A 23,658-nucleotide genomic window follows, 5' to 3' on the forward strand; every position below is an offset into this window, starting at 1 on the left:
GATTTGATGGTACAGATGGACATGTGTAGACCAAGGTATTAATGAAAGCAAGACATACACACACTGTGGGTGTTTTTCCTCTTTAAAATACCTTTTCTGGACTACAGAATAAAAAGATTATTTCTGGCACTAGAAGTGCTTTTCTGTTTTCTTTGCGGCCACTGGCCAGCCACCTGCCAGGGACTGCTTGGGTCAGAGCAGAGGCAGCAGCGGGTAAGGGGGATTTGAATTTTTTGGTGGTGCATTTTGAAGGCAAGCTCTGCCAGCTGCATTTTAGTAAGTTGTCATGAATTGCTCCCAAGTTTGTAGTTTGAGGGCAGCTGTATAGTCAGAGGCTGCTAACTGTGTATGCAAATGGATAAAACATTTAATGGAGTGAAAAGCATTTGCTTCTAGGAAAAGACAGTCATGCAATGCCAAGGCAGATAACTCAATACTGTTGATCTTTGTTGCTATCTCTGGATTAAAGTAAATTTCCTCTTTAAACAGCAGCCTATGTCTAATTTAAAGCTCTCTCTCATCTGGCTGATAGATTGTTTCCTCCCTCCTGTGGGGACAGAGATGTGCTCCGGAGTTGGCACCCAGCTTCTGAGGCAGGAAAACACACACGACTTGCATTCAGGCACTAGTCCTGGGAAAGCCAAAACACAGTGGGGCCTCTGCTCTCCAGGTGTATTGTCCCAAGTCTCCCTGTGCCCATGGCTGCGGGTCCCGAGGCAGTGTCGTGGTTTAACCTCAGCTGGCAACTGAGCACTACACAGCCACTCACTCGCTCTGCCCCCCTCCGCCATGGGATGGGGGAGAGAATCGGAAGGGCAAAAGTGAGAAAACTCGCGGGTTGAGCTAAGAACAGTTTAATAATTGAAATAAAATAGTAATAATAAAACAATATACAAAGCAAGTGATGCACAATGCAATTGCTCACCACCCGCCAACTGATGCCCAGCCAGTGGCCCCCCCGGCCAGCTTTCCCCCAGTTTATGTACTGAGCATGACGTCCCATGGTATGGAATGTCCCTTTGGCCAGTTTGGCTGTGCCCCCTCCCAGCTTCTTGTGCACCTCCAGCCTTCTCAGTTGGTAGAGCATGGGAAGCTGAAAAGTCCTCGACTAGTGTAAGCACTGCTCAGCAACAACTAAAACATCGGTGTGTTATCAACATTGTTCTCATCCTAAATCCAAAACACAGCACGGTACCAGCTACTAGGAAGAAAATTAACTCTATCCCAGCTGGAACCAGGACAGGCAGGCACAGCAGAGTCCTGCTCTCCTCTCAGGAGTGACCCTATTGTGTTTAACAAATGTCTCCTCTACTAGCCTGCGGCATTTGCATGAGAAAGGGGCTTTGCTTTAGGACTGGATTAAGAGAAGACTACCGGGTGCAAGTCTACTAGAGATGTAAGTTTATGCTTAGCACTAAGCCCAAGAGCAACAGGGATAATTGGATGCTCTAGGCTAAACTTGTTCTGAGGCTTTAGCAACTTGCCTGTTGCCACATGTCTGTGGCAAAAATACACTAGAAATACAATTTGAGAGGACTTGAACCTCCCGGGTGCCTGCACTAACCGTACAGCACTCCTGGTATGTGGTGAAAATGTGCAGACTTCACTGCTTTTAAATGTTTTTATCCAGCAAAACAGCAGCAGGACTTAAAATCACTGGTGAGATTGTTCTGCAAGTATAGCTTAATGGCTCAATTTCAGCCCTGACCTGGAAAGCTAATGGTAGTGATGGATGAGGAGCTGTCTTCCACATCTCATCTTGTCAGCCCTCATTGTTCTGACTTTGGCAGGAAAAATGCAGTTTACTTGAAGACTTCGAAGGTGGCTGAAATGTTGTGTTTTTTAAAAAATATAACAACTGTCCATTTTTCAATTCCTCCCACCCAAATATCACAGCAATACTTGCTAATGAGAAATAATTATATCTCAATTTTAATTGACACAAGTGCTATTGTTTACACAAAATGTGAGACTCTAGTAAGACATCAGGCATATGTTTAGAGGGATAACGCGTGAGAAATCAGTTCTCTCTTCTCGGGGAGCTGAGCCTTGCAAAGGAAGATGACAGATACGTGTGCTTACAGACAGACTCTAGAGCTGGTTGTATTTGCTCATCATTTGTCATAAATGCAGAGACTCGCAGCACAAAGTACTAGTGCAGCATAAGCTGGAACATACGCTCCTCTCCAACAGATGTGGCACCGATCCTAATGCTCACTGGATGTTTCAGGTCGGTGACCAGGAAGAGGATTTATCCTGGTGAGCAGGTATGAGTAACCTTGAGCCTTCCTGTGGATTGTTGCCTAATCCATGGAAAAATCCCAAATGGAGCAGGCCAAGTATGGCCTGGTTTTCAGCTTGCATTGCTGGCAATTCGTAACTGCCGAAACAGCCATCTGGGCCTATCTGATACATTGCTTGGATATGATGTTGCAAAGGCGTTGGGACAAAAATGCTTACTTGAAGCTATTGCTTTGAAGTGACCTGTAGAGTGACCTACTACTGCAATATTTCTTTCCAATTGACTCATCATTCTCCACGGACTTGGTATTCAAACAGAAATAACTCTTTCACCACTCACAGTGGTGAAAGCCCTGTGTCTTGTTTTCAGTGACTTTCTTATTAACAAGAAAATCCATGGCTATATTTTTCCCTCTTTTTATCTTCCCTGCACTTACCAAAGTGCATGCGATACTGATACAGCCTTTGTTTTTAGAAGTGTGTTATAATACACCCTCCATGTGTCATCTTGTACTGAGTACTTATTCCATGCTGAGTTGTAGTGAGTTAAGAATAATCAGCGGAACTCTTTAATACGCTTGTCTTTCTGATTTATTGGAAAAAAAACCCACGCAAACATTTCACTTACAAAGTCTTATTGTCACAACCAAGATGAAATAATAGAACGAATTACATACATGAGCTGCACGTGTTAGGTATGAAAACATAGCAAGAGGAGAAGTTTACAGAGGAGATTTCCTAGAGAATATTCGTCCACGTTGTAAAACCAATGATAAATCTTGCTGCATCTGGCAATTATTATGCCACACTCTGTTCTTACTCAGTGTTCACCCTGTTCATCTCAGGCAACATGTACTCATTCCTGAGTTCTCCCACATACCAAGATATTAATTTGCTTCTCATGTAAGCAGCCAACAGTCTGAAATTGCTACAACACACCATCATGGACTTGATTCAGTAGCTATCTTGCTTTCTTTTGGTTATTGTTAGGATAAAGAATCCAAAGTGGATCAAAGTCCATTCAGTCTCTGGAGCTGGACCCGTGCCCCTGCTTCTCGCCCCTTTCTTTAGACTTGCATGCTATGAAGTTTCAGAAGTTGTAGCTACGACCTATCTGTATTTGCCTTAAATCAAGCAACTTCTTAAATGGATTTTATGTGTTTCATTTTTCTTTGCTTTACTGGGCATAAGTAGGGTCTGATTTTTCTGTGGGCTTTGCTTTCCTTGGCTTCTAAAATAATTTTATAAGATGTTGCTGATTTGACTCATTAGGTCATTGGGCGAGTCCAGTTGTGCCCCTTATCCAGCACTGCTCTGCTTCAGGGGGTTACAGAAAGAATCAAACTCTTGTGCTGAAGGTAACGAATTACAGGTGCAAGTATTATCACGACAATTGATTTTGATTATTGATGGGTGGGTGAAAGTATCTATGCAAATGCACATCAGTGTGTGCCTCTTTATTAATACAGTATATCTCTGTTGAGCCGAGGAATGGACAGTGTGCCTTTTGTTCAGTGAGTGTTCACGGAGATAAGAGCTGCTATGGCCCCGCTTGCGATCACCAGCAATGAGCCATGTTCAGGTATGGAGTCGACTGCGCCTGGGTAGGTGACAAGTGGATAGGTGGTGGCTGGAACGTGGCTGTAGATGAAGCCATTTATATTTAGGAGAGCCGGCAAAACCATTTTACTAGCCACGTCTTCAAGTCCGCTGGGTGCTCTCCGCTGGCTCTCCTGGGATGCAGAGAGCGCACAGGCATATTTATGCCTTTCCTGGGCACAAAGCCTTCCAGCCCTTCTTGGTGAGCTGTGACAAATGGTGTGTTCACACCGCTGAGCAGGCGGTGGGTTTCCCTGAAGCAGAAGAGAGGTGGTTTCATGCTGTTATGATGACCCGCAACATGGCTGGAGGCCAGGAGAGGACAACCTGGCTGCCATTGAGCTTCCACATACCGGGCCACCATGCCCTGTTCAGGTATATTTTGACCTGGATGGCTTGCCTTTTGCTGATGGATGAAGATGGCCTCTAAAACTAAGTTATATTTGTTTCTACTCTTCCTCCCCCTTCTTTGATCAGTGGACAAGGTGTAAATGGACTTCCTGGCTGGCTGTTTAGGAGATACCCATTCTTTGTACAAATACCTGCCTTTGATTAATCTTATGTTATTATTTATTTAGTCATCTAATCAGGGAGCTAAATCAGTGCTGTAGCACATATGCAGCTGTATGCACAGCACAAACTAAAAATGACAGAGGATACTGGAGGCAAATGGTGTCCAAGAAACCCACTGGTTCAAAATTGCTCATTCAAAATATTTGGTGAAGAGCTTCCAGTAAGACAAATGTCCAAAAGTCCATGAATGATTCATTAGAGCAAGGGAAATAAATCCAATGAAGCATTCAATTATCATGAGTAATTAATGTTAATTGTATTCTAATATGTTTAGGAGTGATATTTAAAATATATTTCCTAGGCTTATAATTCATAAAGCTGACAAAAAACTGATCTAGAAAGAGGGTATGTTATTTATTCCAGAGCCAAAGGCTGGTGCTGAAATTGTGTGAACTGAAATCTCTTCGTGAGTTCAGATGCAACCCTCGGTATTTCATACTTCTTAAATGACTAAAAATCTTCCCGCAGAGATGAGTTGTTAAAGCTCCCGTCAGATCAGATCCCAGAAAAGCTGTAACCACAGCGGAGCAAAAGGTATGGAAATTTCAAGTGTGTAACTTTCAATATCAAAGTGCTCTCAGAGAGAGCTTGAAATTTGTTCAGCCTGAGGTATCTCTCCCCAAGCCTCTGTCATCTGTCACGCCGTGGCAGCAGACAGAGCAGAGAGATGGGAGGGGAATAACGCATTCGTACGAGGACAATGTCATGTCATTTAAAGAGCTGCAATCCAAGCAGAAGTCTTGTTTGTGGATGGGTAACCGTTCCTCTTTATTTTTCAATTCAAGCTTTTCATTCTTTGGCCACCATGGCTATCCCTTTTTTCTGCTACCATGAGGATCCAAATTATTGCGAGGGTGGCTGGTGACGTCTCCACTCTGCAGTGTCATGTCCGCGGTCCCTAGCATGTGATGCTGCAAAGGTGTCTGAGTCTGTTTCACTTTAACACTTTCTATGTGGTCTTTTACTGCTCCATGCTTTCTCCAACATTTATGTCCTCCTTTAATTATGAGCATGTTCTTTTCCATTCAGAGAGGACCCAGACATAAAGACCCCAGAGGCACTGGTGACCCTACTGCTAGGGAAGGTGTGGTTTTGGGCACTGCAACATGAGCCTGATGCTGATGAGAAGTCGTCTGCAGGGAGCCAAATGGGCCTCGTGTCAGTGGAGTTCAGGTACTGACGGCTGCCAAGGAGGACATCTCAGCATCCTCCTTGCTCCTCTGGAAGGTGTCCTCGTGTCCCATCTGCAAAACCTCCCACTAGTTTCTCTGAGTGCTGTAAAAGCCCCCAGAGAGGGATCCGCTCACTTGCAATAGCAGGACCTCAGCCAGGTCACAGAGGTGTCCCTTCCCACCACTACCAAGACAGGGAAAAAACCACCTTTTGCATTCACCGTTCTCCTCTCCCATTTGCAGGTACCGCTTCAGAGATGGCAAAGGGAACAGGAGACAGAACATGTTTCTGGAGGTAAAGTAAGAAATAAAACGCAGCTGTGAACCAGCCTGTTGTAAAGGCAGTTTGGGCTTGACCTCAGCCTCACTTAGGTGAGCCTGTGCGGTTCCTGTTGTTTCGGTGGGTTTGCTTTGCATTTGTACCTATGTGAGATGAGAAGGATGACTCATATTTTACAGTTCCAGGGAGCAGATATGATGCCTTCTGTATTGTAAATTAAAAAAATAGATTTAAATTGAATTAGGTAGGACAAGAAAGATGATCCTACCTCTGTTCAAGGGGTTGGCATTGTAATAAGGAAACCTATGACACCAGATGTAAAAATAGCTGTCATTTAATGAGCAAATCTGACTGGCCTTAAACAAAGAGAGGTATATGGTGCACTTGCTGTCTTGCTAATGAAGTAATTGTGTTGCTTTGCATCGATCTGTGGAATGTTTAATCTTAGTTAAGGGGCGCAGCCTGAGGAATAAGTGTGGAGGGATGCTGGGAAGAGATCAGGTTTAGCCTTCCTGGTGGGATTCCAGGCTCCAGCACTGTAATGCCGGTCCCCTCACCGAGCAGGTAAAGAATTTCCCTTGAAGCAGGAAGATTACATGAGTGAGGCTGATTTTTAGGCATGATTTAAACAACTGCATGTGCAGACATCATCTATACCAGGCACTGTACTGCAAGGTTTTCATTTCAAGCGATGATGAGCAGTGCCCGCAGCATCCTCCCAGTATCTTTCCACCCAAATTGCGTGGGCCAGAGCAGTGCAGAGGACACTGCTGTGCATGGGCTGGTGTCACTGGGGTGGCACTTCCTGATGGAGATGCTGCCAGCTGGTGATTGCTGCCAGGCTCCCTGCATAGATGTGGGGTGAAACCTTCCTGAGCCCAAGGACTGCTGCTACAGTCTGTCTGGGAACACAGGGGTGAGAAACAGTGCTGGCTCAGGCCCTTTTATCAGTTTTGGGTTGCTTTTCCTTCTCTACAGGCCACTTTCCTTTTAAGCCATTAGCTTTTCTCCTCACTATCCTTGATGGCATGAGGTAAGGGTCTAGAGCAAGGCTTCCTAGAGCTACCGCTGCCCTCCTGCCCCGCAGAACGGGTGCTGTGAGCCAGAGCATCAGCTTTCCCACCCTAATTGCTGAGTGCTGATAAGCCATTTTCCCTGGACTGATCCTCCCTCACTCAGGTTTCCTCCTATGCTTTTTTTTCCCCTCCTTTTCCCTGCGTGGGTGATCCAGTTCAGGCTCATCAGGAGGAGCGTCAGCTGAGCCAGGATCATCTCATTATTTGAGTCTGTAAGCCGATAACGGAGCTTGCTCCCTATTGTGCACTCGCCTTTGATTCTGTGTGCTCTATCTCATCGCTTTGTGCTGAAGCTTCATCTTTGCAGCTCGCTGCTGCAGGTTATTTGTCAGGCACAAAGCCCCTTCTCTAATTTCGTGGCAAGGTTAGGGGATACACAAGCCCAAAGCTGAAAGACACGGAGGCCAGGCAGGCTCACGACTGGGACCCGGTAAGGAGAGTCACTGGAGGGGAGGTGGCTGCTGCTGCTCTGCTGCTCTTTAAAAGGCATCAGTGACACAGGCACAGCGCTGCTGAAACCAGCGGAAAGCTGTGGGATGAGCCTGAGGTCTCTTCTCTAACTCCCTTACACTGCTTTATGAAAAACAGAAGCTTTTTTACTTTTTCTGTTGTGATTAAGGTGATACGTATCACCGAGGAGCTGTTTTTACTGTGTGACTTGAGACTCTCTGCCAGGATAAATTCACAAATGCTGGTAGACGGGACTTATATGTGTAGCGGTGAAGGTGAGGGAAATTTTAACCTGCTTTGTGGAAACTTGTATTTTTAAAGTTAAAAAAGAACAGGTGATTCTCTGAGTGGACGATGAGGTTTTGGCTTTATTGCTCTCCAGTGGAATGAGAAGGCCAGGCAGTGCCGACGTCCTGCTGCAGCCTGAGGACCTTAGAAGGATCTTTCTTGTATGAAATTGCATACATTAATGCTTTGGACCTCTGCTCTCCTTCCCAATGGCCAATTTCAACCAAATTGATTGCAAAGTTATTTGGAAGGGGAGTGTTGGACAAGCAGCATAATTTCCTTGGGAAGCAAAGGGAAAAGTGTGTTCCAATAACGTGAGCAATAAATAGCTAGTTGAAACCTGTGTTAAATTCTCTTTCCTAAGTCCTCTCTTTGCTAGCAAACAGGCATTAAAGATCCAGACCTATTTAAAATGGTCCAATCTTGCTAAATTGATTTTAAAATCAATCAAATGGCACAATAACCCCAAACGGGTATAATGAAACTGTTACAAACCTCATTTAAATTACCCTGCTTTAATCAGCAAATTAGGGCTCAGCTATGTGATCAGGTTTTATTAGCGAGTTATGGTGCAAATACATGTTTAAGTGACTTACCATTAATTAAGCTAAACCATTTCAGTCAGTGACTAAATTTACATTTGAACACACACACGTCCAGGTTTAATTAGTTTGGTATTAAACTGGTTTTTGTTAAACTAGTTTAACATGAGCACATGATGCAAGATTTGGCTCTACCTGATGCTTTTCAAACCTGGGGGTTACCTGGCTCCATCTTGGGGGTCCTCAGACCCACGAGCTCTGCAGAGCCCTGGGGGTGGTGGGGAAAGGGAAGGGCTGAGCCGGCTCCTGCACCCCGGGGACTACCTTGCACCAGGAGGGTGAGACGCCGGGGCCTCGTCCTGCCACTGGAGCTCTCAGATAAGAGCCTGAACGGCAGTAGGTAAGGCACGGCCACAGGGTTGATCTTTGGCAGCGCACTCTGGCAGGGTGCTGGGAGCACCAGCACAGCATGTTGACCTTCTTTGCTGCCCTGGGAGAGTTAGCAGGGCTTGTTGGCTGGAGCCTTTAGATACAGCACTGGAAGCTATACGTCAGCATGAGTGTTGTCATTCATATGTGGATCACATCAAATAATGAATTTAAAGAGCAAGTGCAAGACTTATGATCTTGACCTGGAGAGTTTTCGTGTTTTCATTTTCAATGTAAGAAACATCTCTGATGGAAATACCCTTAGGTATTTCCATTCACCATTACTGCTGATTCCCTTTTCATACGATGGTTGTATACTTGCACTCCCCTTGCTGAAAGATGTTTCCTTTCCATGATGCTGTAGTTGGCTTTCTTCACAATACCAGCAACTTCAGCTTTCTGGAGGACATGCGACAGCAGTTTCCCATGCTCACAGCTTGTCAGACAGAGCTCAGCATGCCAACTGACACTAATGCAGATAGGCTGGGGTTTTTTGTTCCTGTTTCATTGCTTAGCTGGAAATATATAGGCATGGCTTCCTGAATGCCAGTGTAAGAGGTAAGTATAAATGCCCTGCTCACACAAGTTTCTATGCAAAAAAAGCCCTTGAGAGTTTTCAAACAATATGGGACAAGCTGGAGATAAGTCAGCTGATGCTGGTACTGTTCACCAGTCTGGTGGTAAGGACAGGCTTGGGCAAGAGTTTGTTGTATGAATTACTCAGGAAGCCATCCTTCTACAGCAAGGAAATCCTGTATTGGGCTATAGGCGGTTTATAGCAGCCAGGTCTGCTTGCAGGCTTTCTGATTAAGAAGTGCTACACCCTGCTGATAGCTAGTGAGCAAACAGACTGGCAGAGGTGGCAAGAACATCCCACTTATTAAATAGAAAATATTTTAAGAGAGAATGTGCAGTAACACCCCTACCCCCAAACTCCTCCATGTCCATGCACGTGCTCTGGAGGTCTGGCTCTCCTCAGTCCTGGGTTGCTGAGTCTCCTCAGCTGTTTGTGGTAGCAAGACACCCTCTCCTGTTTTCCCATCCCTAAATGGGGACTCAGTCACCCTGCTGCTGTGGCTGGCACAGATTCATTAGTCCACAATACAAAATGGATTCATGTCTGCCTGATCGTGTTGGTTTGTATTGTAATTAATAGTATCCCGTAAAACCTGGGAGTCAGAGGAATGGCAGGTGAAGGATGTTTATTTTGATCATGGCATCTCCCTGGCAGGACCACCCAGTGGGCTGGGGGAGGAGATGTGCTAGAGCTTTGCTTTCAGAGGAAATACTTAGAAGAGTAATGATTGGGGCATGAAGTCAAGTGACCGATCTTTCAGACTTTTTGCTATCAATTATTGTACTTTTCTGCTATAGACTGTTTAATAGTGCATTATAATAAGTTGGAGGTATAACCCACTCACTGTAGAAGAGCAGCTGTACATCGCTGGTGCAGGAAGGGATCCCCATGTATTTCCTCCTGCACCTGCAATAGACTACGCGCAGCTTTGGTTCACTGGGGCAGATACCGACCCGGGATAGCTGGCAGGAAGTCTAAGGCTTGTGTCTCAGGTACATCGTGAAAGCACCAGACAAATGTCGTCACTGTCTGTGCCTTCTGTCTTTCTGCCACTTTCTTCTATCTACTCAGATGGTGAGCTCGCTGGGGCAGACTGCTCTTCCCACATCTCAGACAGTGTCTGGCATACCGTGGCATTAACAGATCAGTTACACAGAAGTATGAAATACTGCTAACTGTGGAGAAACTTTAATGGATGCTATATACCCAACATTTCCTTTTGCCTCTGCGAATCTCCTCCAGACATATCATGCAGATCATATATACTGGGATATCTATTTTTAGCTCAGACTTGTATGTGAATAAGTATAACATTATTCCTTATTTAGTGAACAGGATATCCTGGATACGGGACATTCTGAAGCAAGTGTTTAGATAACATCTATTTAAACAATGGGTGTTTTAAACAATGGTAGTAAAAATTGATGTTGTGAATTCTCTCTGGTCCTGATTTTGAGGTCACAGTTATTAGTGTACAACCTATTATTTTTCTGGAGTATGCAATTGCTATTAAAAACCTCATAAACTTTTTTTTTTAGGTTTATACAGGAACAAGACCACCACTGCTTAAGCGAAAAACGAGGAGCATCGGCATTGTAACTTGCCAGCAGTGGAGTTTATAGATATTTTAATCCAAACAAATGAGCTGCTACTTCTCTGGGAGGCACAGAAAGAGGAAAACAAATCTGATTGATAGCCACCACAGAAGTAAATGTATTGCGTGTGGTCCAGCTCCTGGGAAGTGGTGGAACACCATGCAGGAGAGGTGAGTCGCATCACTGCGACTTGTTCTCAAGTTCAACGTATTCATGTTATGTTAGAAGTGACAAGAGGAGCAAAGTACTCCAGACAAAATGGTTTGTTTCTTTTCCTCTGTGATGGGTCGTAAAATGCAAACTAAGGATAAGCTATGATAATGTGGATGAACTGTATCCATTGCAAATACAGCCCCTGCAGCATAATTTCAGTAGGACTGGAACGATGGGTAGAGAGGAATGATGCTTCTTGCTAATTGGTAACTGAAAGCAGTTTTGTGTTTATGACCCCTTCAATTCTGGTACAGCAGCCATCAAATGCCCTTAGCTTGTGCGAGCAGGTAGAGAGAGTGGCTCTTAAATTGGCTCTTTCCAAGTAAGGTCCAGATTGTAAAGTTGAGCACCTCTGTGAAGTCTCCCACCTCTGACATATTCAGTGTTTTGCCCAGAGACCCAGCCTGTGCTCAGGGAGCAGTGAAGCAGCCAGGGTCCCAGAAAATAGGCAGTTGGCCATCTTTTGTCAGCCCCAGGCTCTACAGCTCTCATCTTGCCACTGGCTGAGGAGGTGAGAAAGGACTAGCTGGTAATTTAAACAGCGGTAGTAAAAATCAGTGTTGTGGATTCACTCTGGTCCTGATTTTGAGGTCATGGTTATTAGTGTACAACCTGTTATTCTGCAGCTTGAGTGAGCCTGCACCAGCACCGTCTGGCGCATGTACGGTGTTTGCACTGGCGGGTCTGGTGTGGCTGGTCGCACGCTTTCTGCCAGCTGTCCCCTGGGCTTGTCCCACTGGCTGGGGTGACATCTGCATTTTCTCCAGCCTGTGGGGCCCACGGCTGGCTGGGAGGCTGCAGCCGTTCCCCTGTACGCAGGTCCCACAGTGATAATCGCCGTGCTGCTAAGCTCCAGGTCACCCTGTAGGCAGCAGCTGCTCAACAGGCACGAAGGGCCGTGCCAGCTCCTGCAGATGTAGCTGTCTGTCTCCTGAGCGTGGACGTGCAGCTAATCAAATCAACCTTGCATGAAAAGAGGGCGCAGGCCGTCTTGAAAAATTGGTATGCCTGTAGCAAGACCTGAAGGCGTGTGAAACATGCTGGGCTTGAGGGTGTAAAAAAGCACAGGCTAGTAAAAATCGAACGTATGGGCCAATGGGTTCACAGAGTTCAATGGTATTTTTCAATAAAACATCTTGAAGGATGGGTTTCATACCAGCACAGCTGTGCTTTTTAAACATTTTAGGGTTTTGAGGGTGCAGAGCAAAATGTTTGAAGTGATGGGTCACAGGCAATAAGCAGCATGATGAATGTTTCTGTCCTCTTATCCAGCTTTGTGAGGAAATACAGGAAAACATGAAACAAGGAGTGGGGAAGAAAGACGCTTTTCGCTTCCTGGTTGTTTTCAAAGATATGGCTGTTGTGGAATGACATTTCTGAGTAGCAAGGTTGTGGCTTCAGCTGTCCCACAGCTGTCAGAAAACATGTTCTTGGTTGTGGGGCATGGAATATTGTGCTGGTTGAGATGTTATAAAATTGCCTACGGTTTCTTACCTTTACATCTGCTTTATTTTTAATTTAAAAAACCAACAAAACTTCTGATTATAACTCCAAGGGTCAGTGTCGGAGTGATTAGGACATCTCTCTGTAGCTCTCAAGTGTGTTCTTGACTCTCACCCTGCTTTGGTTGCCTGTTAATTAATTCAGGCTGCTTGACCTTGGTTACCTAGTTTGACTTTGAGTGCAGCATCTTGGCTATAAAACACAAGCTTCTTTCTGTGAAGTATGATTTTTATGCACTTGAAGTCATGTTTTGTTTCATATAAAGACAAATTACATAACCAAACATTTGTACAGCCTACCTCTTGCACTTGGTTCTCTGACCTGTTCCTTGTTACAGCATTTTCAGGTTGATGGGTTCAGTCTCTTGTGTTCAAGCACTGCTCCTTCACCTTCCTGGGGCCACCCATGACACTATGCAGATGCGGCAAGTTGCAGTAATGCAGTAATAACTTGATCACCTGAAATTAAACCACAACAGAATGCTTACCTAGATGGTCCTTAAACTTCAGCAAACAGCTTCAAAACTCCGTAAACATTTATTAAACAAACAGACGCTGAGGATGATGATCCTGTCCCCATCAACATCTGAGACAGAGCTAACACACTTCCAGCAAAATACACGTTTAAAAATGATCTCAAGTATCTGTGCAGAAAGCAGGGGGGGACGAATTCTAGAAAGAAAACAAGAGCAATACACAATCCAGTCAAGAAACACAGTGACAGAGAAATGCTATATAAAGAAATCTTGTCCTAAACAAGAAAAATGTCAGACCACCTTGATGACTGGATCTATGTGTTACTATGTGGCACAGTTTTTCCTTTTCTCTAAATTTGAAATGCTGCTGTCACATCTTTAGGTAATTGGAATCTCCAAAGATTTGCAGGAGCTTGATATGCTCGTTCCTCAGGTTTAATCATCATCACCATCGCAGAGGACTCTTCAAGCTAAAGCTAGCTGGGACACAAAGACACCTCCAGAAATACAGCTCAGCTACAGCGGGGATGGCACAGCCCACGAGGGAGACCTCATACGAGATATGAGGAAAGGTAGGTCCTAATGATCTCTTCAGACCTGCAATGCCCTGAAGGAGAAGTTTGCGTGAAGAAGTCTTAGTGACAGACAAGTCCCAGCGATTTCTATGGGGTGTAATGTGACTGCTCAACTCTCTGGAAGTGTCTGGAGGCTTTGTGATGTTTTTGTGCCTGTCTTCTGACCCGAATGTTTGGCTCTGCTGTTTGTGGGCTTGGGATGACGCCCGAGGTAGCCCTGTGTGCGTATTTCTGAGGGATCCCAGATTCTTCCATTTGGTTCGTGCTGAGGGCAATGCTGTGGGCAGAAGCGTCATGACAGTCGCAGTTAACAACAGCAGGCCGGGTATCATAGCGGCTGTCATACAACAGGCAAGGCCGAAAGTCCCCGTGTGACAAATAAGTAACTTCTCCCAGGGTTCTTTCTTTCCTTCTAGTTTGTCAGTGTCTGAATAATTTGGGCACAAGGTAAAAAACTCGGGCTTTTGAATGATTTGGCTGCAAGCAGCTGTTAGTATGGCAGCAGACCACACACCCTGGTGAATTAATGGTGACGACTTTGCTGTCCCTTTGGCACTGAGACCCTTAGGCAGAGCTGTGAACAGGAGAGACTTCCCTGCAGCGGGACAGACCTTTAACACTTTTATTTGAGGAAAAACGTGCAACGTGGAGCTTATGACACGGCACCGCTGCCTGGGCAGCAGCACTCCCCAACGACACAGCCCTCCCCCTGATGTGGGGATACAGAAACACTCCGTTTTACACCAAAAAACCCTTGCAGTATCCCGTTGCAGCGAGGGGGGCATGGAAACGGGTGTTCGGTGCCCACGGAGCAGCTCACGCTCTGCTTTGGGGGCCAGCGCTGGCAGGCCGCTGTGAGAGACACGGTGCAAGGGGCGGAGGGGCTCCGTCCTCGGGGAAGAAGCCGCCCGGGATGTGGGGGGCCCGGCCGCCCCCGTGGCAGGACCGGGGGCTTCGCGGGCGCGGTTCGGCCCCGAGGCGCGGCCGCGCTCCCTGAGCGCGGCGGCGGCAGGAAGGAGCGGGCGGCGCCGCTCCCCGCCCCGCGGGCGGCCCCGGGCCGGCCGGCCGGCCCCCGGGCGGACAACGCCCCCGGCCCTCACGCCGCGGCCGGGCCCGCCGCCCGTGGCATTTCCTCTGAGCTCACTCGGCGGCTGACGCGGCGCCGCTTCCCTCGGAAGAGGAAGCCTCGCAGCGGAGCGGCGGCGGCGGCAGGCAGGGGGGCGCGCGGCGACCGCCGTGCCGGCAGCGGCGGGGCGGGGGGCAGCGGCGCGGCCCGCGCTGGGGGCGGCCGGGGCGGAGGAGGGGGGCGGCGGCGGCGGGGGCTCCCCGCCCGCGGGGCCGGGCGGCGGCCACCCCCGTGGCCCGAGGCCCCGCCGCGCCGTGCCCGTCTACACCCTCAACTTGCGGGTCTTCTGGCCGCTGGTGACCGGCCTCTGCACCGCGCTCCTCTGCCTCTACCAGGCCCTGCGGGGCGGCGCGGCCGGGGAGGGCGCGGCGGAGGCGGGCTCCGTCCCGCTCCTCAAGGGCTCGGCGCTGCTGCTGCTGGGCTGCCTGTTGGCCCGCTGCTGCGGCGCGGCGGGCGGCGGCCCGAGGCCCGGCGGGGTCCGGGCGGCGGCGGCGGCGGAGGGGTCGCGGCGCAGCGCCTTGGAGACCTTCTACGCGCGGCAGCTGCGGCTCTCGCCCCATGTGCTGGGCCACAGCAAGGCGCACGTCGGGCGCGTCGTGGCCGAGCTGGTGCGCGCCGCCAAGGCGCAGGGGCTGCAGCCCGGCCCGCTGGCCCTCAGCCTGCGCGGGGACTTCGTGCGCATCGGCAGCGCCTACGAGCAGCACAAGGTGCGCAGCCCCGACTGCTTCGACATCCTGGTGCCCCTGCGGCTGCCGCCCCACCTGAAGCCCCAGCCGCGCTGCGCCGACGGGCTGGGGCCGCGCGGCGCCTTCGTCTGTGGCCTGCGGGCGAGGGCCGGCTGGCCGCGCCGCTACCGGCCCTTCGCAGAGGGCTTCTGCGTGGAGCTGCAGGGCCGCAGCCACCTCTCCTCGGGGCTGGTGCTGCGCTGGTTCCAGGGCCACCTGCAGCGGTGCCTGGGTGCCGTGCGGTACCGGCTGCAGGAGCGCTGCCGCATCAGCCTCTCGGCCTGCCCCGGGCGCCCGCCCACGTTGCACATCGTGCCCTGCTCCGACTACGTCTGCTGCCACATCTCCATGGCTGTGCGCCTCATCCCTGCCATCCCCCTCGGTGACACGCTCTACCTCATGGCCCTGCTGCCTGAGGGCCCGCAGGCACCCCCGGCCCCCGAGGCTCTCTGGGGCCTCAACGCCTCACGGCAGGAGCAGCGGCTGCTGAGCTGGCTGAAGGAGCAGGCCCCGGCCTCCTCCTGCCACCTCAAGTGCCTGCAGATCCTCAAGGGCCTGCGGGACCTCCGCGGGCAGGGCCTGGAGGAGCCCTTCTGCTCCCAGTGGGGCCGGGTGCTCTCCTCCTACGTGCTGAAGACGGCCCTCTTCTCCCTGCTCTTGCAGGGGCCCTTGGAGGCCTGGGACGAGCGGTTCCTGCTGGAGCGGCTGGAGGACCTGGTGCTGTACCTCAGGGACTGCCTGCGCAAGCAGGTGCTGATGCATTTCTTCCTGGGCAATGCCAGCCTCCCTGAGGCCGTGGCGCTGCCCCGGTTCCTCAAGGAAGCCGCCCCCGTGAACTTGCTGGCTGCCTTCGACGGGCCCACGCTGGACCTGGCCGCCTTCCAGCTGATCAACACCTGGATCCAGGCCCCGCACGTCATCAGGATGTACAGCAGCCCCCGGTACTTGCGACCAGCGCTCACCCCGTGCAGGCACGTCGCCGAGGCCAGGCAGGAGCCGCTGGGAGAGTGAGCCGGTGGCTGGGTGAGCCAGTGTCGCCTGTAGACCCTGCTGGGGCAGCGCGCACTCCCAGCCTGCTGGTCCATCGTGAGCCCGCAGCTGCCTGAGGAAGGTGGGATCCGTTTAAATGTGGTTCTGTGGTTTTGTCCCTGACCTGAGAAAACTAGGAAACCAGAGGCCAAGACTTAATGAAATTGTGATTCTTGTTTTTTAATCTCGTGGGTTGTTCATGGGAAAATTGTGAGATTTCTGGGGAAATGCCTTAGTCGAGAAGCGTAATGTTCAGTCAACTGTTTGCAAACCTAACTTTAACAGGCTCAAACTGACATTTCTGGAAATCCATGTTAACTTGTTGTCTTAGTGGCAAAATTGACCTTTTTCTGAGATTTGCTTTTTATGATACAAAATCTGTTTGGGATTTAAAAGTCCTGTAAATGCAGACAAACACCCCCCCCAATGTACCAAGATGCTCTTAAAATGCGATGAGCGCTAGAGCATGGGTGTTGATCACAGTTTGAAATGCTCAATGACACACTTTAAATTTCCTGTGTAATCAAATGCATTGTGCTGAATAGAAATATAATACGCATGTTAATGTAAAATTGAGGGAAGAAGTGAAACCTCTCCGACAACAGTATGAAGAATCTAGTTGCATGTTTCTGTGTTCAAGTGAAGGTTATACTGAAAGATTGAAATACAGATAAAAGGAAACAAATAGCACTTTATTTTCACAAAGGCCTTCTTTTTAGGATAATTGGCTGCACTAAATACTTGCTACGGAGGAGGCATTAGTATTTTGTTAAAGGGATGATGTTTGAATCATCCTGAGGAAAACCTTCTTATAAGGAAATACTCTGAGGTTCGTTTGTTTGTGGGTTCTTGTTGAGATTTTTTTTTTTCCCCCCCTGGCTTCGAGTATTATTTTCTTAGAATTTGCTTTACCTCAAGGACCAACAACAAAACTAAGAAATTCTGTTTTGTTTTTTTTTTCTTTTGAACAAACCTTAAACCAGGCCAAATCTCAGTGCTGTAAGCTGACTGCTGCGCCCTCCTGCTCTCCGGTAGGAGTTTGGTGGGATTTTTGGATGACTGCCTAACCGGTTGTCTGATTGGGGCAGCGTTTTGACCAAAGAACCGGATGGGATTTTCTAGTGCTGTGCTATGGCAAATTGTTACCTTATTGCGGAGAGGAGGAGGTGAAATATTTCAGGGTACTTCAAAATTATTTAGCACTAATTCATGGTACAGTGGCAGTCTTAGGCTATGGATTCTGGTGTCTTCTAAACGTAGACATCAGCCAGATAATTTCCACTTCCTGCCTGGTTATGCCCCAGTCACTGGAATAACCTGGCGAGTTGTAACGCAGCCAGCTCTGCACGTGTCCTTAGCTCCCGGTGCAGGTACCTGGGGTATGGGAACCTGACGTGTCCCAGGGTGTCAGCAAATTCAGAATTTCAAATCCTTGCTCTATTGGGTCACCTGCTCAAGTATTTGATGTATTAATACCCAAAATGCGTTGCTGAATTGCTGGTTCTCAGGAAGCGAAGCATGTGCCTTATTACCCGCTATACTGTGTCCTAGGTGAGCAGTCTGAAATGAATTATAAATGACCAAGTGTAACTTCTGGGAAGCTTTAGGATAACTTGAAGTTGCTAACATACTCCTCCTCTCCCTGATGTACATAGAGATACCAGCGTGCTTTATTCACAGTTCTATGCATCAGAGCACAAAACAAACATTTTCAAAATCTATGAAGCTTTATAAAAAACTATTTTTCTAAATGGAAACACTCCCTAGGCAGATGTTTGCCTACTTCTGTCTATTTTTTTTTAACTGCTCTTGCAGTCTTATTTTCAGGTAATTATAGCCTAGGTCACATCCGCAAGTTGGGTTATTTTTATATACGAAGCACTGTGCTTCTTTCTACAAACACAAATAGTGTATTTATAGGTAGTATTGATCAAATGTTCTTTGCACATGGTATTTAAGGCTAAGTGAGCTACCTTGGTGTGTTGATTCTTTTTTTTTTGGTAGTAGACCATGATGCGTCCTATTTTTGCAGACTTGTGTTACTTGGTATTTGAAATAAAATGCAGTTCTGCAATCGATGCCATTGAATCTTTTGCCCAAAGAAAGACTAGATGACCGGCCCAGGGTATTGTGGCTGCCTGAACTCATGACATAAAAACCCTTTAGCTCTTAATTCTGGCATCATAACCACTTCAGTCGGCTGTTGGTTTGTTTACGTCACTGTGCATCCCTGTCTCTGAAGAGTGATCTTTTCTCTGAAAAGGGATGCACATTTGGTGTGTATTTAGTATTGCTGCAATACGTGGAAATCTGTAATAGACTTGGTAAGGACTTTCTCACTAAATTGTAGTAATGCCAGAAAAAGACAGTTGCATCAGGAAACGCATGACAAGGAGAGATGGTGGAGAATATAAATAGTTTAGAAAATGAAAGTTGGGCTGAGGGGTGAGTGAGAATGATGGTAAATTCTCAGTGAAGATGCACTGCAAACAAGCCAAGGGACATGTGGATAAAATTGGAGGAGAGCTATTGAAAGCAAGGCAGATTTGGAGCTTAGGGAAAAGAGATTTAAGTGGGTTTTGCTTTGACAATATTTCCAAAGTGGTTGAATCCATCAGGGCTGAACAGTGAGGCAAACCCTCAGTTTATTGGCCATGTAGGAAGATCTTCAGTGTGAGTTCTTGCTCAGCAAGGCTCTTTTTGAGTTTGTGATGGCTGGTGATGGGAGAAAATGTATGTATTTGCTTTAACCTTAGGCTTGGGCAAGCTTTCTTGAGGAGAGGGGGCTTCCTGCCAGTAAGGCAACGTACGCGCCAGTTGGTGGGAGGTCTGAGAAAATCTCTTAGAGTAACTTGTGGCTCTGTTGTACAACCGAGATATTAAGTGTATTTCCTTTATCTTCTATAAAGCATGCATTCATGAATACGATTGACAAAAGGAGCTGATAAAAGTTGGGTTGTGTTATGGTATTCATCTTATTCCACAACAAACATAACAGCACTGGTACCTGCAGTGTCCTGGAGCTGCTATAGGGCCTTATCTGCAAGGAGGTGTACGGGGAACTTGACTTACATGAGTAATCCCATTGGCCTTTCTCCTGCTTCTTCTCCCAACCCATGGATACTGTACACAGAAAAAGGTTATGAATATGTGTTTGTTAAGGTCATAACTGTTACAATGTACCATAGATTCAGCATGGTTGCCTCTGTGTGTGTAAACTGAAACACAAACACAGAAGAAAGAGCGTGTTATTAGCACTAACGTGCATTCTTGGTTCTCTTTATCTGCAACCTAATTTTGCAAAGACTCTGTGCAAATGAAGTTTTTATTGAACATTGATTGGGAAGAAGAGTCACACCTGCAAGAGAATAAGTTTATTTACCAAAATGCATATATGTGACTTTGTTTTGTATTGAAAAATGCTGTGTGTTTCTCAAAGACATCATTATTTCTTAGCTGACTAATTATCTCAAAAACATTCCTTTTTTGATTTTTGAATCTCTGCGAGTAATGTAAATTTTAAGTGTCTGTTTGCAATGGACATTCTTGGTACAACTATTTTTTGCTGGTTAATAATCAGACCAAAGATTAAACTAAAGTGTTCAGCTGCTATTGTTTAAAAAAAAAAAAAAAAAAAAGGTGTTTTTATAGGCTCAAAGTGTCAGCCCATTTTAATGAAACGTTTATAAATTCATTTCCTATTTAATATCAAAATACATTTGCACTTCTGTTGTTTCCATAAAAAGTTGGTGGTTTTAATATTTCACTGTAGTAATAAACAGCTGTTTTAAAGTATCTATGCCTCAAGAATTAAATTCCTTGTTACCTTTTTTCAGTAAAGGCTACCTGCAGCCACAAAACTGTGATCGGCAGGTTTATGTGCTCTTTAGGAGGAGACTATTAAAGTGGCAAAACCATGGGAAAGCAGGAGGTCGACACCTTGGGAGTTGTGCAGAGGGATACGGGAGGAGAGCCAGGAGAGAGACTAGAGCACGGCTGGCACCATCTGTGGTGTTCCTGACTTTCGAAATGGAGCACGTTGGGGTTTGTGGCTGTCTTGCTCAGAGGTTAAGAAGGCATCAGTTCTTGTTTCTCTGGCTCCAGTTTCAGATTGCTGCATAAAATCTGCTTTTTCTGGTGCTTAATGAAGACCTGGGACTTCATCTTCGTTTCACAGTATCTGTGTGAGCTTTTCAGCGTGGCATGTACAGACACGTCTCCGTTCCAAACCGCGTAGGTCGCGCTTTATTAAACACGAAAAAAGTCCTGCTGAAGCCAGCAGGAGTTTTGTGGATGGGCCAGCAAGTCACCTGTCCTTTATTGGACTTTGGTAAGATGCCAGAACTATACACTCGTGGCTTGTGCTGATGTTCCCTATTAAAGAATGAAATAACAGCAAGACCCCTGGCTTTTTAATCACGAAATCAAAGCTAGGCTTTGTGTGCCTGCCTCTTACCTTGCAGGGAATAGCTTCTGTAAGAGGGGCAGCAGTCGCTGGTACAGGGCTGAGGCAGCCCAGCTGGCTAACGGACTTCTCGCTGGCAAAGACTGGGAGAATGTCATTCCTTTAGTGTCAACGCTCAGTCACCCAAGTCAGCGTGGAGGAAGTATATTTAGATCTTTTGCCTCTTTAATAGCATTATCTTGTATTAATGGCTTCCTTTAAAAGCAATAACCATCCTCTGGTCTCCATTCATTCCTTGCTCTGAAATGTGTCTCTGTTTGAAGCCTGAGTATTCAGCAGAAAATCATTAAAGAAACATAGGAGTTTCCTTTCACGATAAATCTGTTAACAAAAAATTAACTGGCCTAAGGACTTGCATGCTTGGTGTTTAAAGAAAAGCCTGTTTGCATCCAACTCATTGGATAAATTGTTTAAAATCTTTCCGTCCCTGTGCAAATACCTCCCTTGTAATGCAGCCAAGGTCAGTAGTGAATTGCTGATTAAGTACTGCTAATGCAAGTTAAAGCTGCCTGGAGGGGAAGAGACTCTTATTTGTGCATCCTATTTTCGTAAGGCTCCAAAAGAGTTCAGACACGAGAAATTTGCTTTTCTAGGCTGGTTTATTTCCTGTGTCACCTCTTTAAACATCTGCCTGGTGAGTCTTCCCTGAGGTAAGTGACATTCTGACTGATGATAATTAATTTGAGTAGCCGGCAGAAAAGCAGCCAGCCCCACTTTCATTGGGCTGACAGCACTGGGAAGCTGGCGGTCGACATAGGGGCAAGGACCTGAACCCCTTTAGGCACATGGATTTGCCTTCAGTGCTTGCTGATGCTTCAGAGCACAGCGCTCTGCTTACTCGAGGGGTCCGAGTAGCTCACAACTCCAAAATAAGCAGGATATGGAGGGCTGACCGTACATAGGTCTGCCTGTACATTATATTACCGTCGTGGGTTTCTTAAACATATGGTATGCCTAATTAAGAGACTACCTGTGCTCTCGTGTGTCTGCCTGCAGTGTCCTATTTTAAATATGTAACCAAGAATTGGCATATTTGCAACTCCTTTATAAGAGATTCAAAGCACCGTGATACTCGACCAGCAACAGAGCTATAGATAACATATGTTCTGTATCTGTGCGACAGTCTGTTAGGATTCAAATAACGATTTACATGCAAAACTCTTAAAGGTTGTTACAAACATACATACATCAAATGTCATCATGTACCAGTCTTCTGTGTTAAGGAAGCCTTATTTTTTCCCCTTAAAGGATAGCAATGCTTATTCAGAGACTCAGAAAATTTCTGTGTACTCAAGTTACAGGTGTGCATTTCTTGAAACCCCTGGGAATTTTTTTCCCCCTAAAACCAGGACCGAAGCTGCATAGAGAATAATCAGTTCTTGGGGCTGGACTGGATGTAATACGGGTTTGCTAGTGTTTTCATGATACTCGTGATCCTCTATAGCTTCTATCTCTGCCACAAAGAGTCCATACAATAATCTGGGTGGGAAAATAAAAAAGAGAGTTAAGAAATCAAGAAGACAGGAGTGACGGGGATTATGCTGTGAAGGTTACTAGCTATCAAATTAAGGATGAAAAATTACGCTTGTGATGGATTTCTAGTGGAGAAGGTGGAAGAGTTGCTATGAAGAGTCTTGCTGTTCTGATAGAAACCTGCTAGCTGTAGAAACAGAGGAAGAACAGTAGCAAAATCCAGCAAGATAGCCCACTTCTCCACTGCTATTTTAGTCTGCTCCTTTCCAGTTTCAAGTAGGGGAGAAGAGAAACTTCGAGATGAATTTACTGGCAAATTAGTGTGCTTACTAGCCATGCTTCAGGGGAGGGCAAGGGAGAGAGCAACTCTTGTCTCACTCTTCCAATGTTTTATTCTGTGCAAAATTGAAATGCTGAAATAGAATACTCCCATCAAGGGAGGGAGTGCTCGGGAACCGTTTGCGAATCTCTCCTCTGCTATCCCAGATGACAGTCTGGGATCACTGGTTTTAAAGACAAGTCCCGGTCGAAATTCAGCTAGGTTTACGTATGTGGAAACTGCTCCTGATTTTCCCAATTCCTGCTGGCACGGCACAGGGATCCGCTCCACTGCCTATGCAAGTGAAGTGCTGGAGCAGCAGCTACAGAGGAAATGAGTCATTCCTCTATTTCTGTTGCAAAAGACTTCTCTGTGCTGTACAATGCCTTTAGGAATATATTCTTCTGGCTTCTTGGGAATTCGCCTCCTAGGACCACGTTTAGGCATAGAAACATCAGTGTATTAACAGGCACATTATAGACTTTCACGTGATTTTAAATAGGTTGTGCAGGCTTGGCTTCTGCGGGGAGGTGTTGCCCAGGGTCTTCCCTGAGCTGGTATTTCATGCCGCTGTCAGCTCTGGGTCTGTCTGCTGGTGGAGGGGCTGCTGCCAAAGAGGTGGTTGTATGAGGGTATCAATGTGTCTTATTTGGTCATACACACTTGAAGGCTTGTTTAAGTGTGTTTCAAAAAGAAGAAACTCACTAGTCATAAGGATTGTGAATCATGGGCACTTCTCCAAAAAGTATTTCTGTACGGAGCCTGTAAGCGTTTTCCCAGAAGCTATTTGAGCTCACCAGCCATTCAGACCCTACCAAAACTAATGACATCTCCTGAATATTAAGAAAAAAAAAGGGGGAGTGGGTGGGCGAAGAATAGCAGTAGACTCTGACAAACCAATAAACCCATTTCTCCCCTTTTATTTCAGTGTGG

General features: G+C 46.9%; 1 protein-coding gene across 1 annotated transcript; it reads left to right on the forward strand.

Moving 5' to 3' along the window:
- The first annotated feature begins 3,783 nt into the window (after positions 1 to 3,783).
- ITPRIPL2 (ITPRIP like 2) lies at positions 3,784 to 20,263 on the forward strand. The gene is made up of 4 exons (XM_076351288.1): positions 3,784 to 3,845; positions 5,443 to 5,586; positions 5,829 to 5,885; positions 14,956 to 20,263. Exons 1-4 carry the CDS (start codon positions 3,784 to 3,786, stop codon positions 16,448 to 16,450), a joined length of 1,758 nt encoding a protein of 585 aa, XP_076207403.1. The 3' UTR covers positions 16,451 to 20,263.
- Positions 20,264 to 23,658: the final 3,395 nt, after the last annotated feature.

This window comes from Aptenodytes patagonicus, chromosome 13, assembly GCF_965638725.1.
Source record: "Aptenodytes patagonicus chromosome 13, bAptPat1.pri.cur, whole genome shotgun sequence".
Classification (NCBI taxonomy): Eukaryota; Metazoa; Chordata; class Aves; order Sphenisciformes; family Spheniscidae; genus Aptenodytes; species Aptenodytes patagonicus.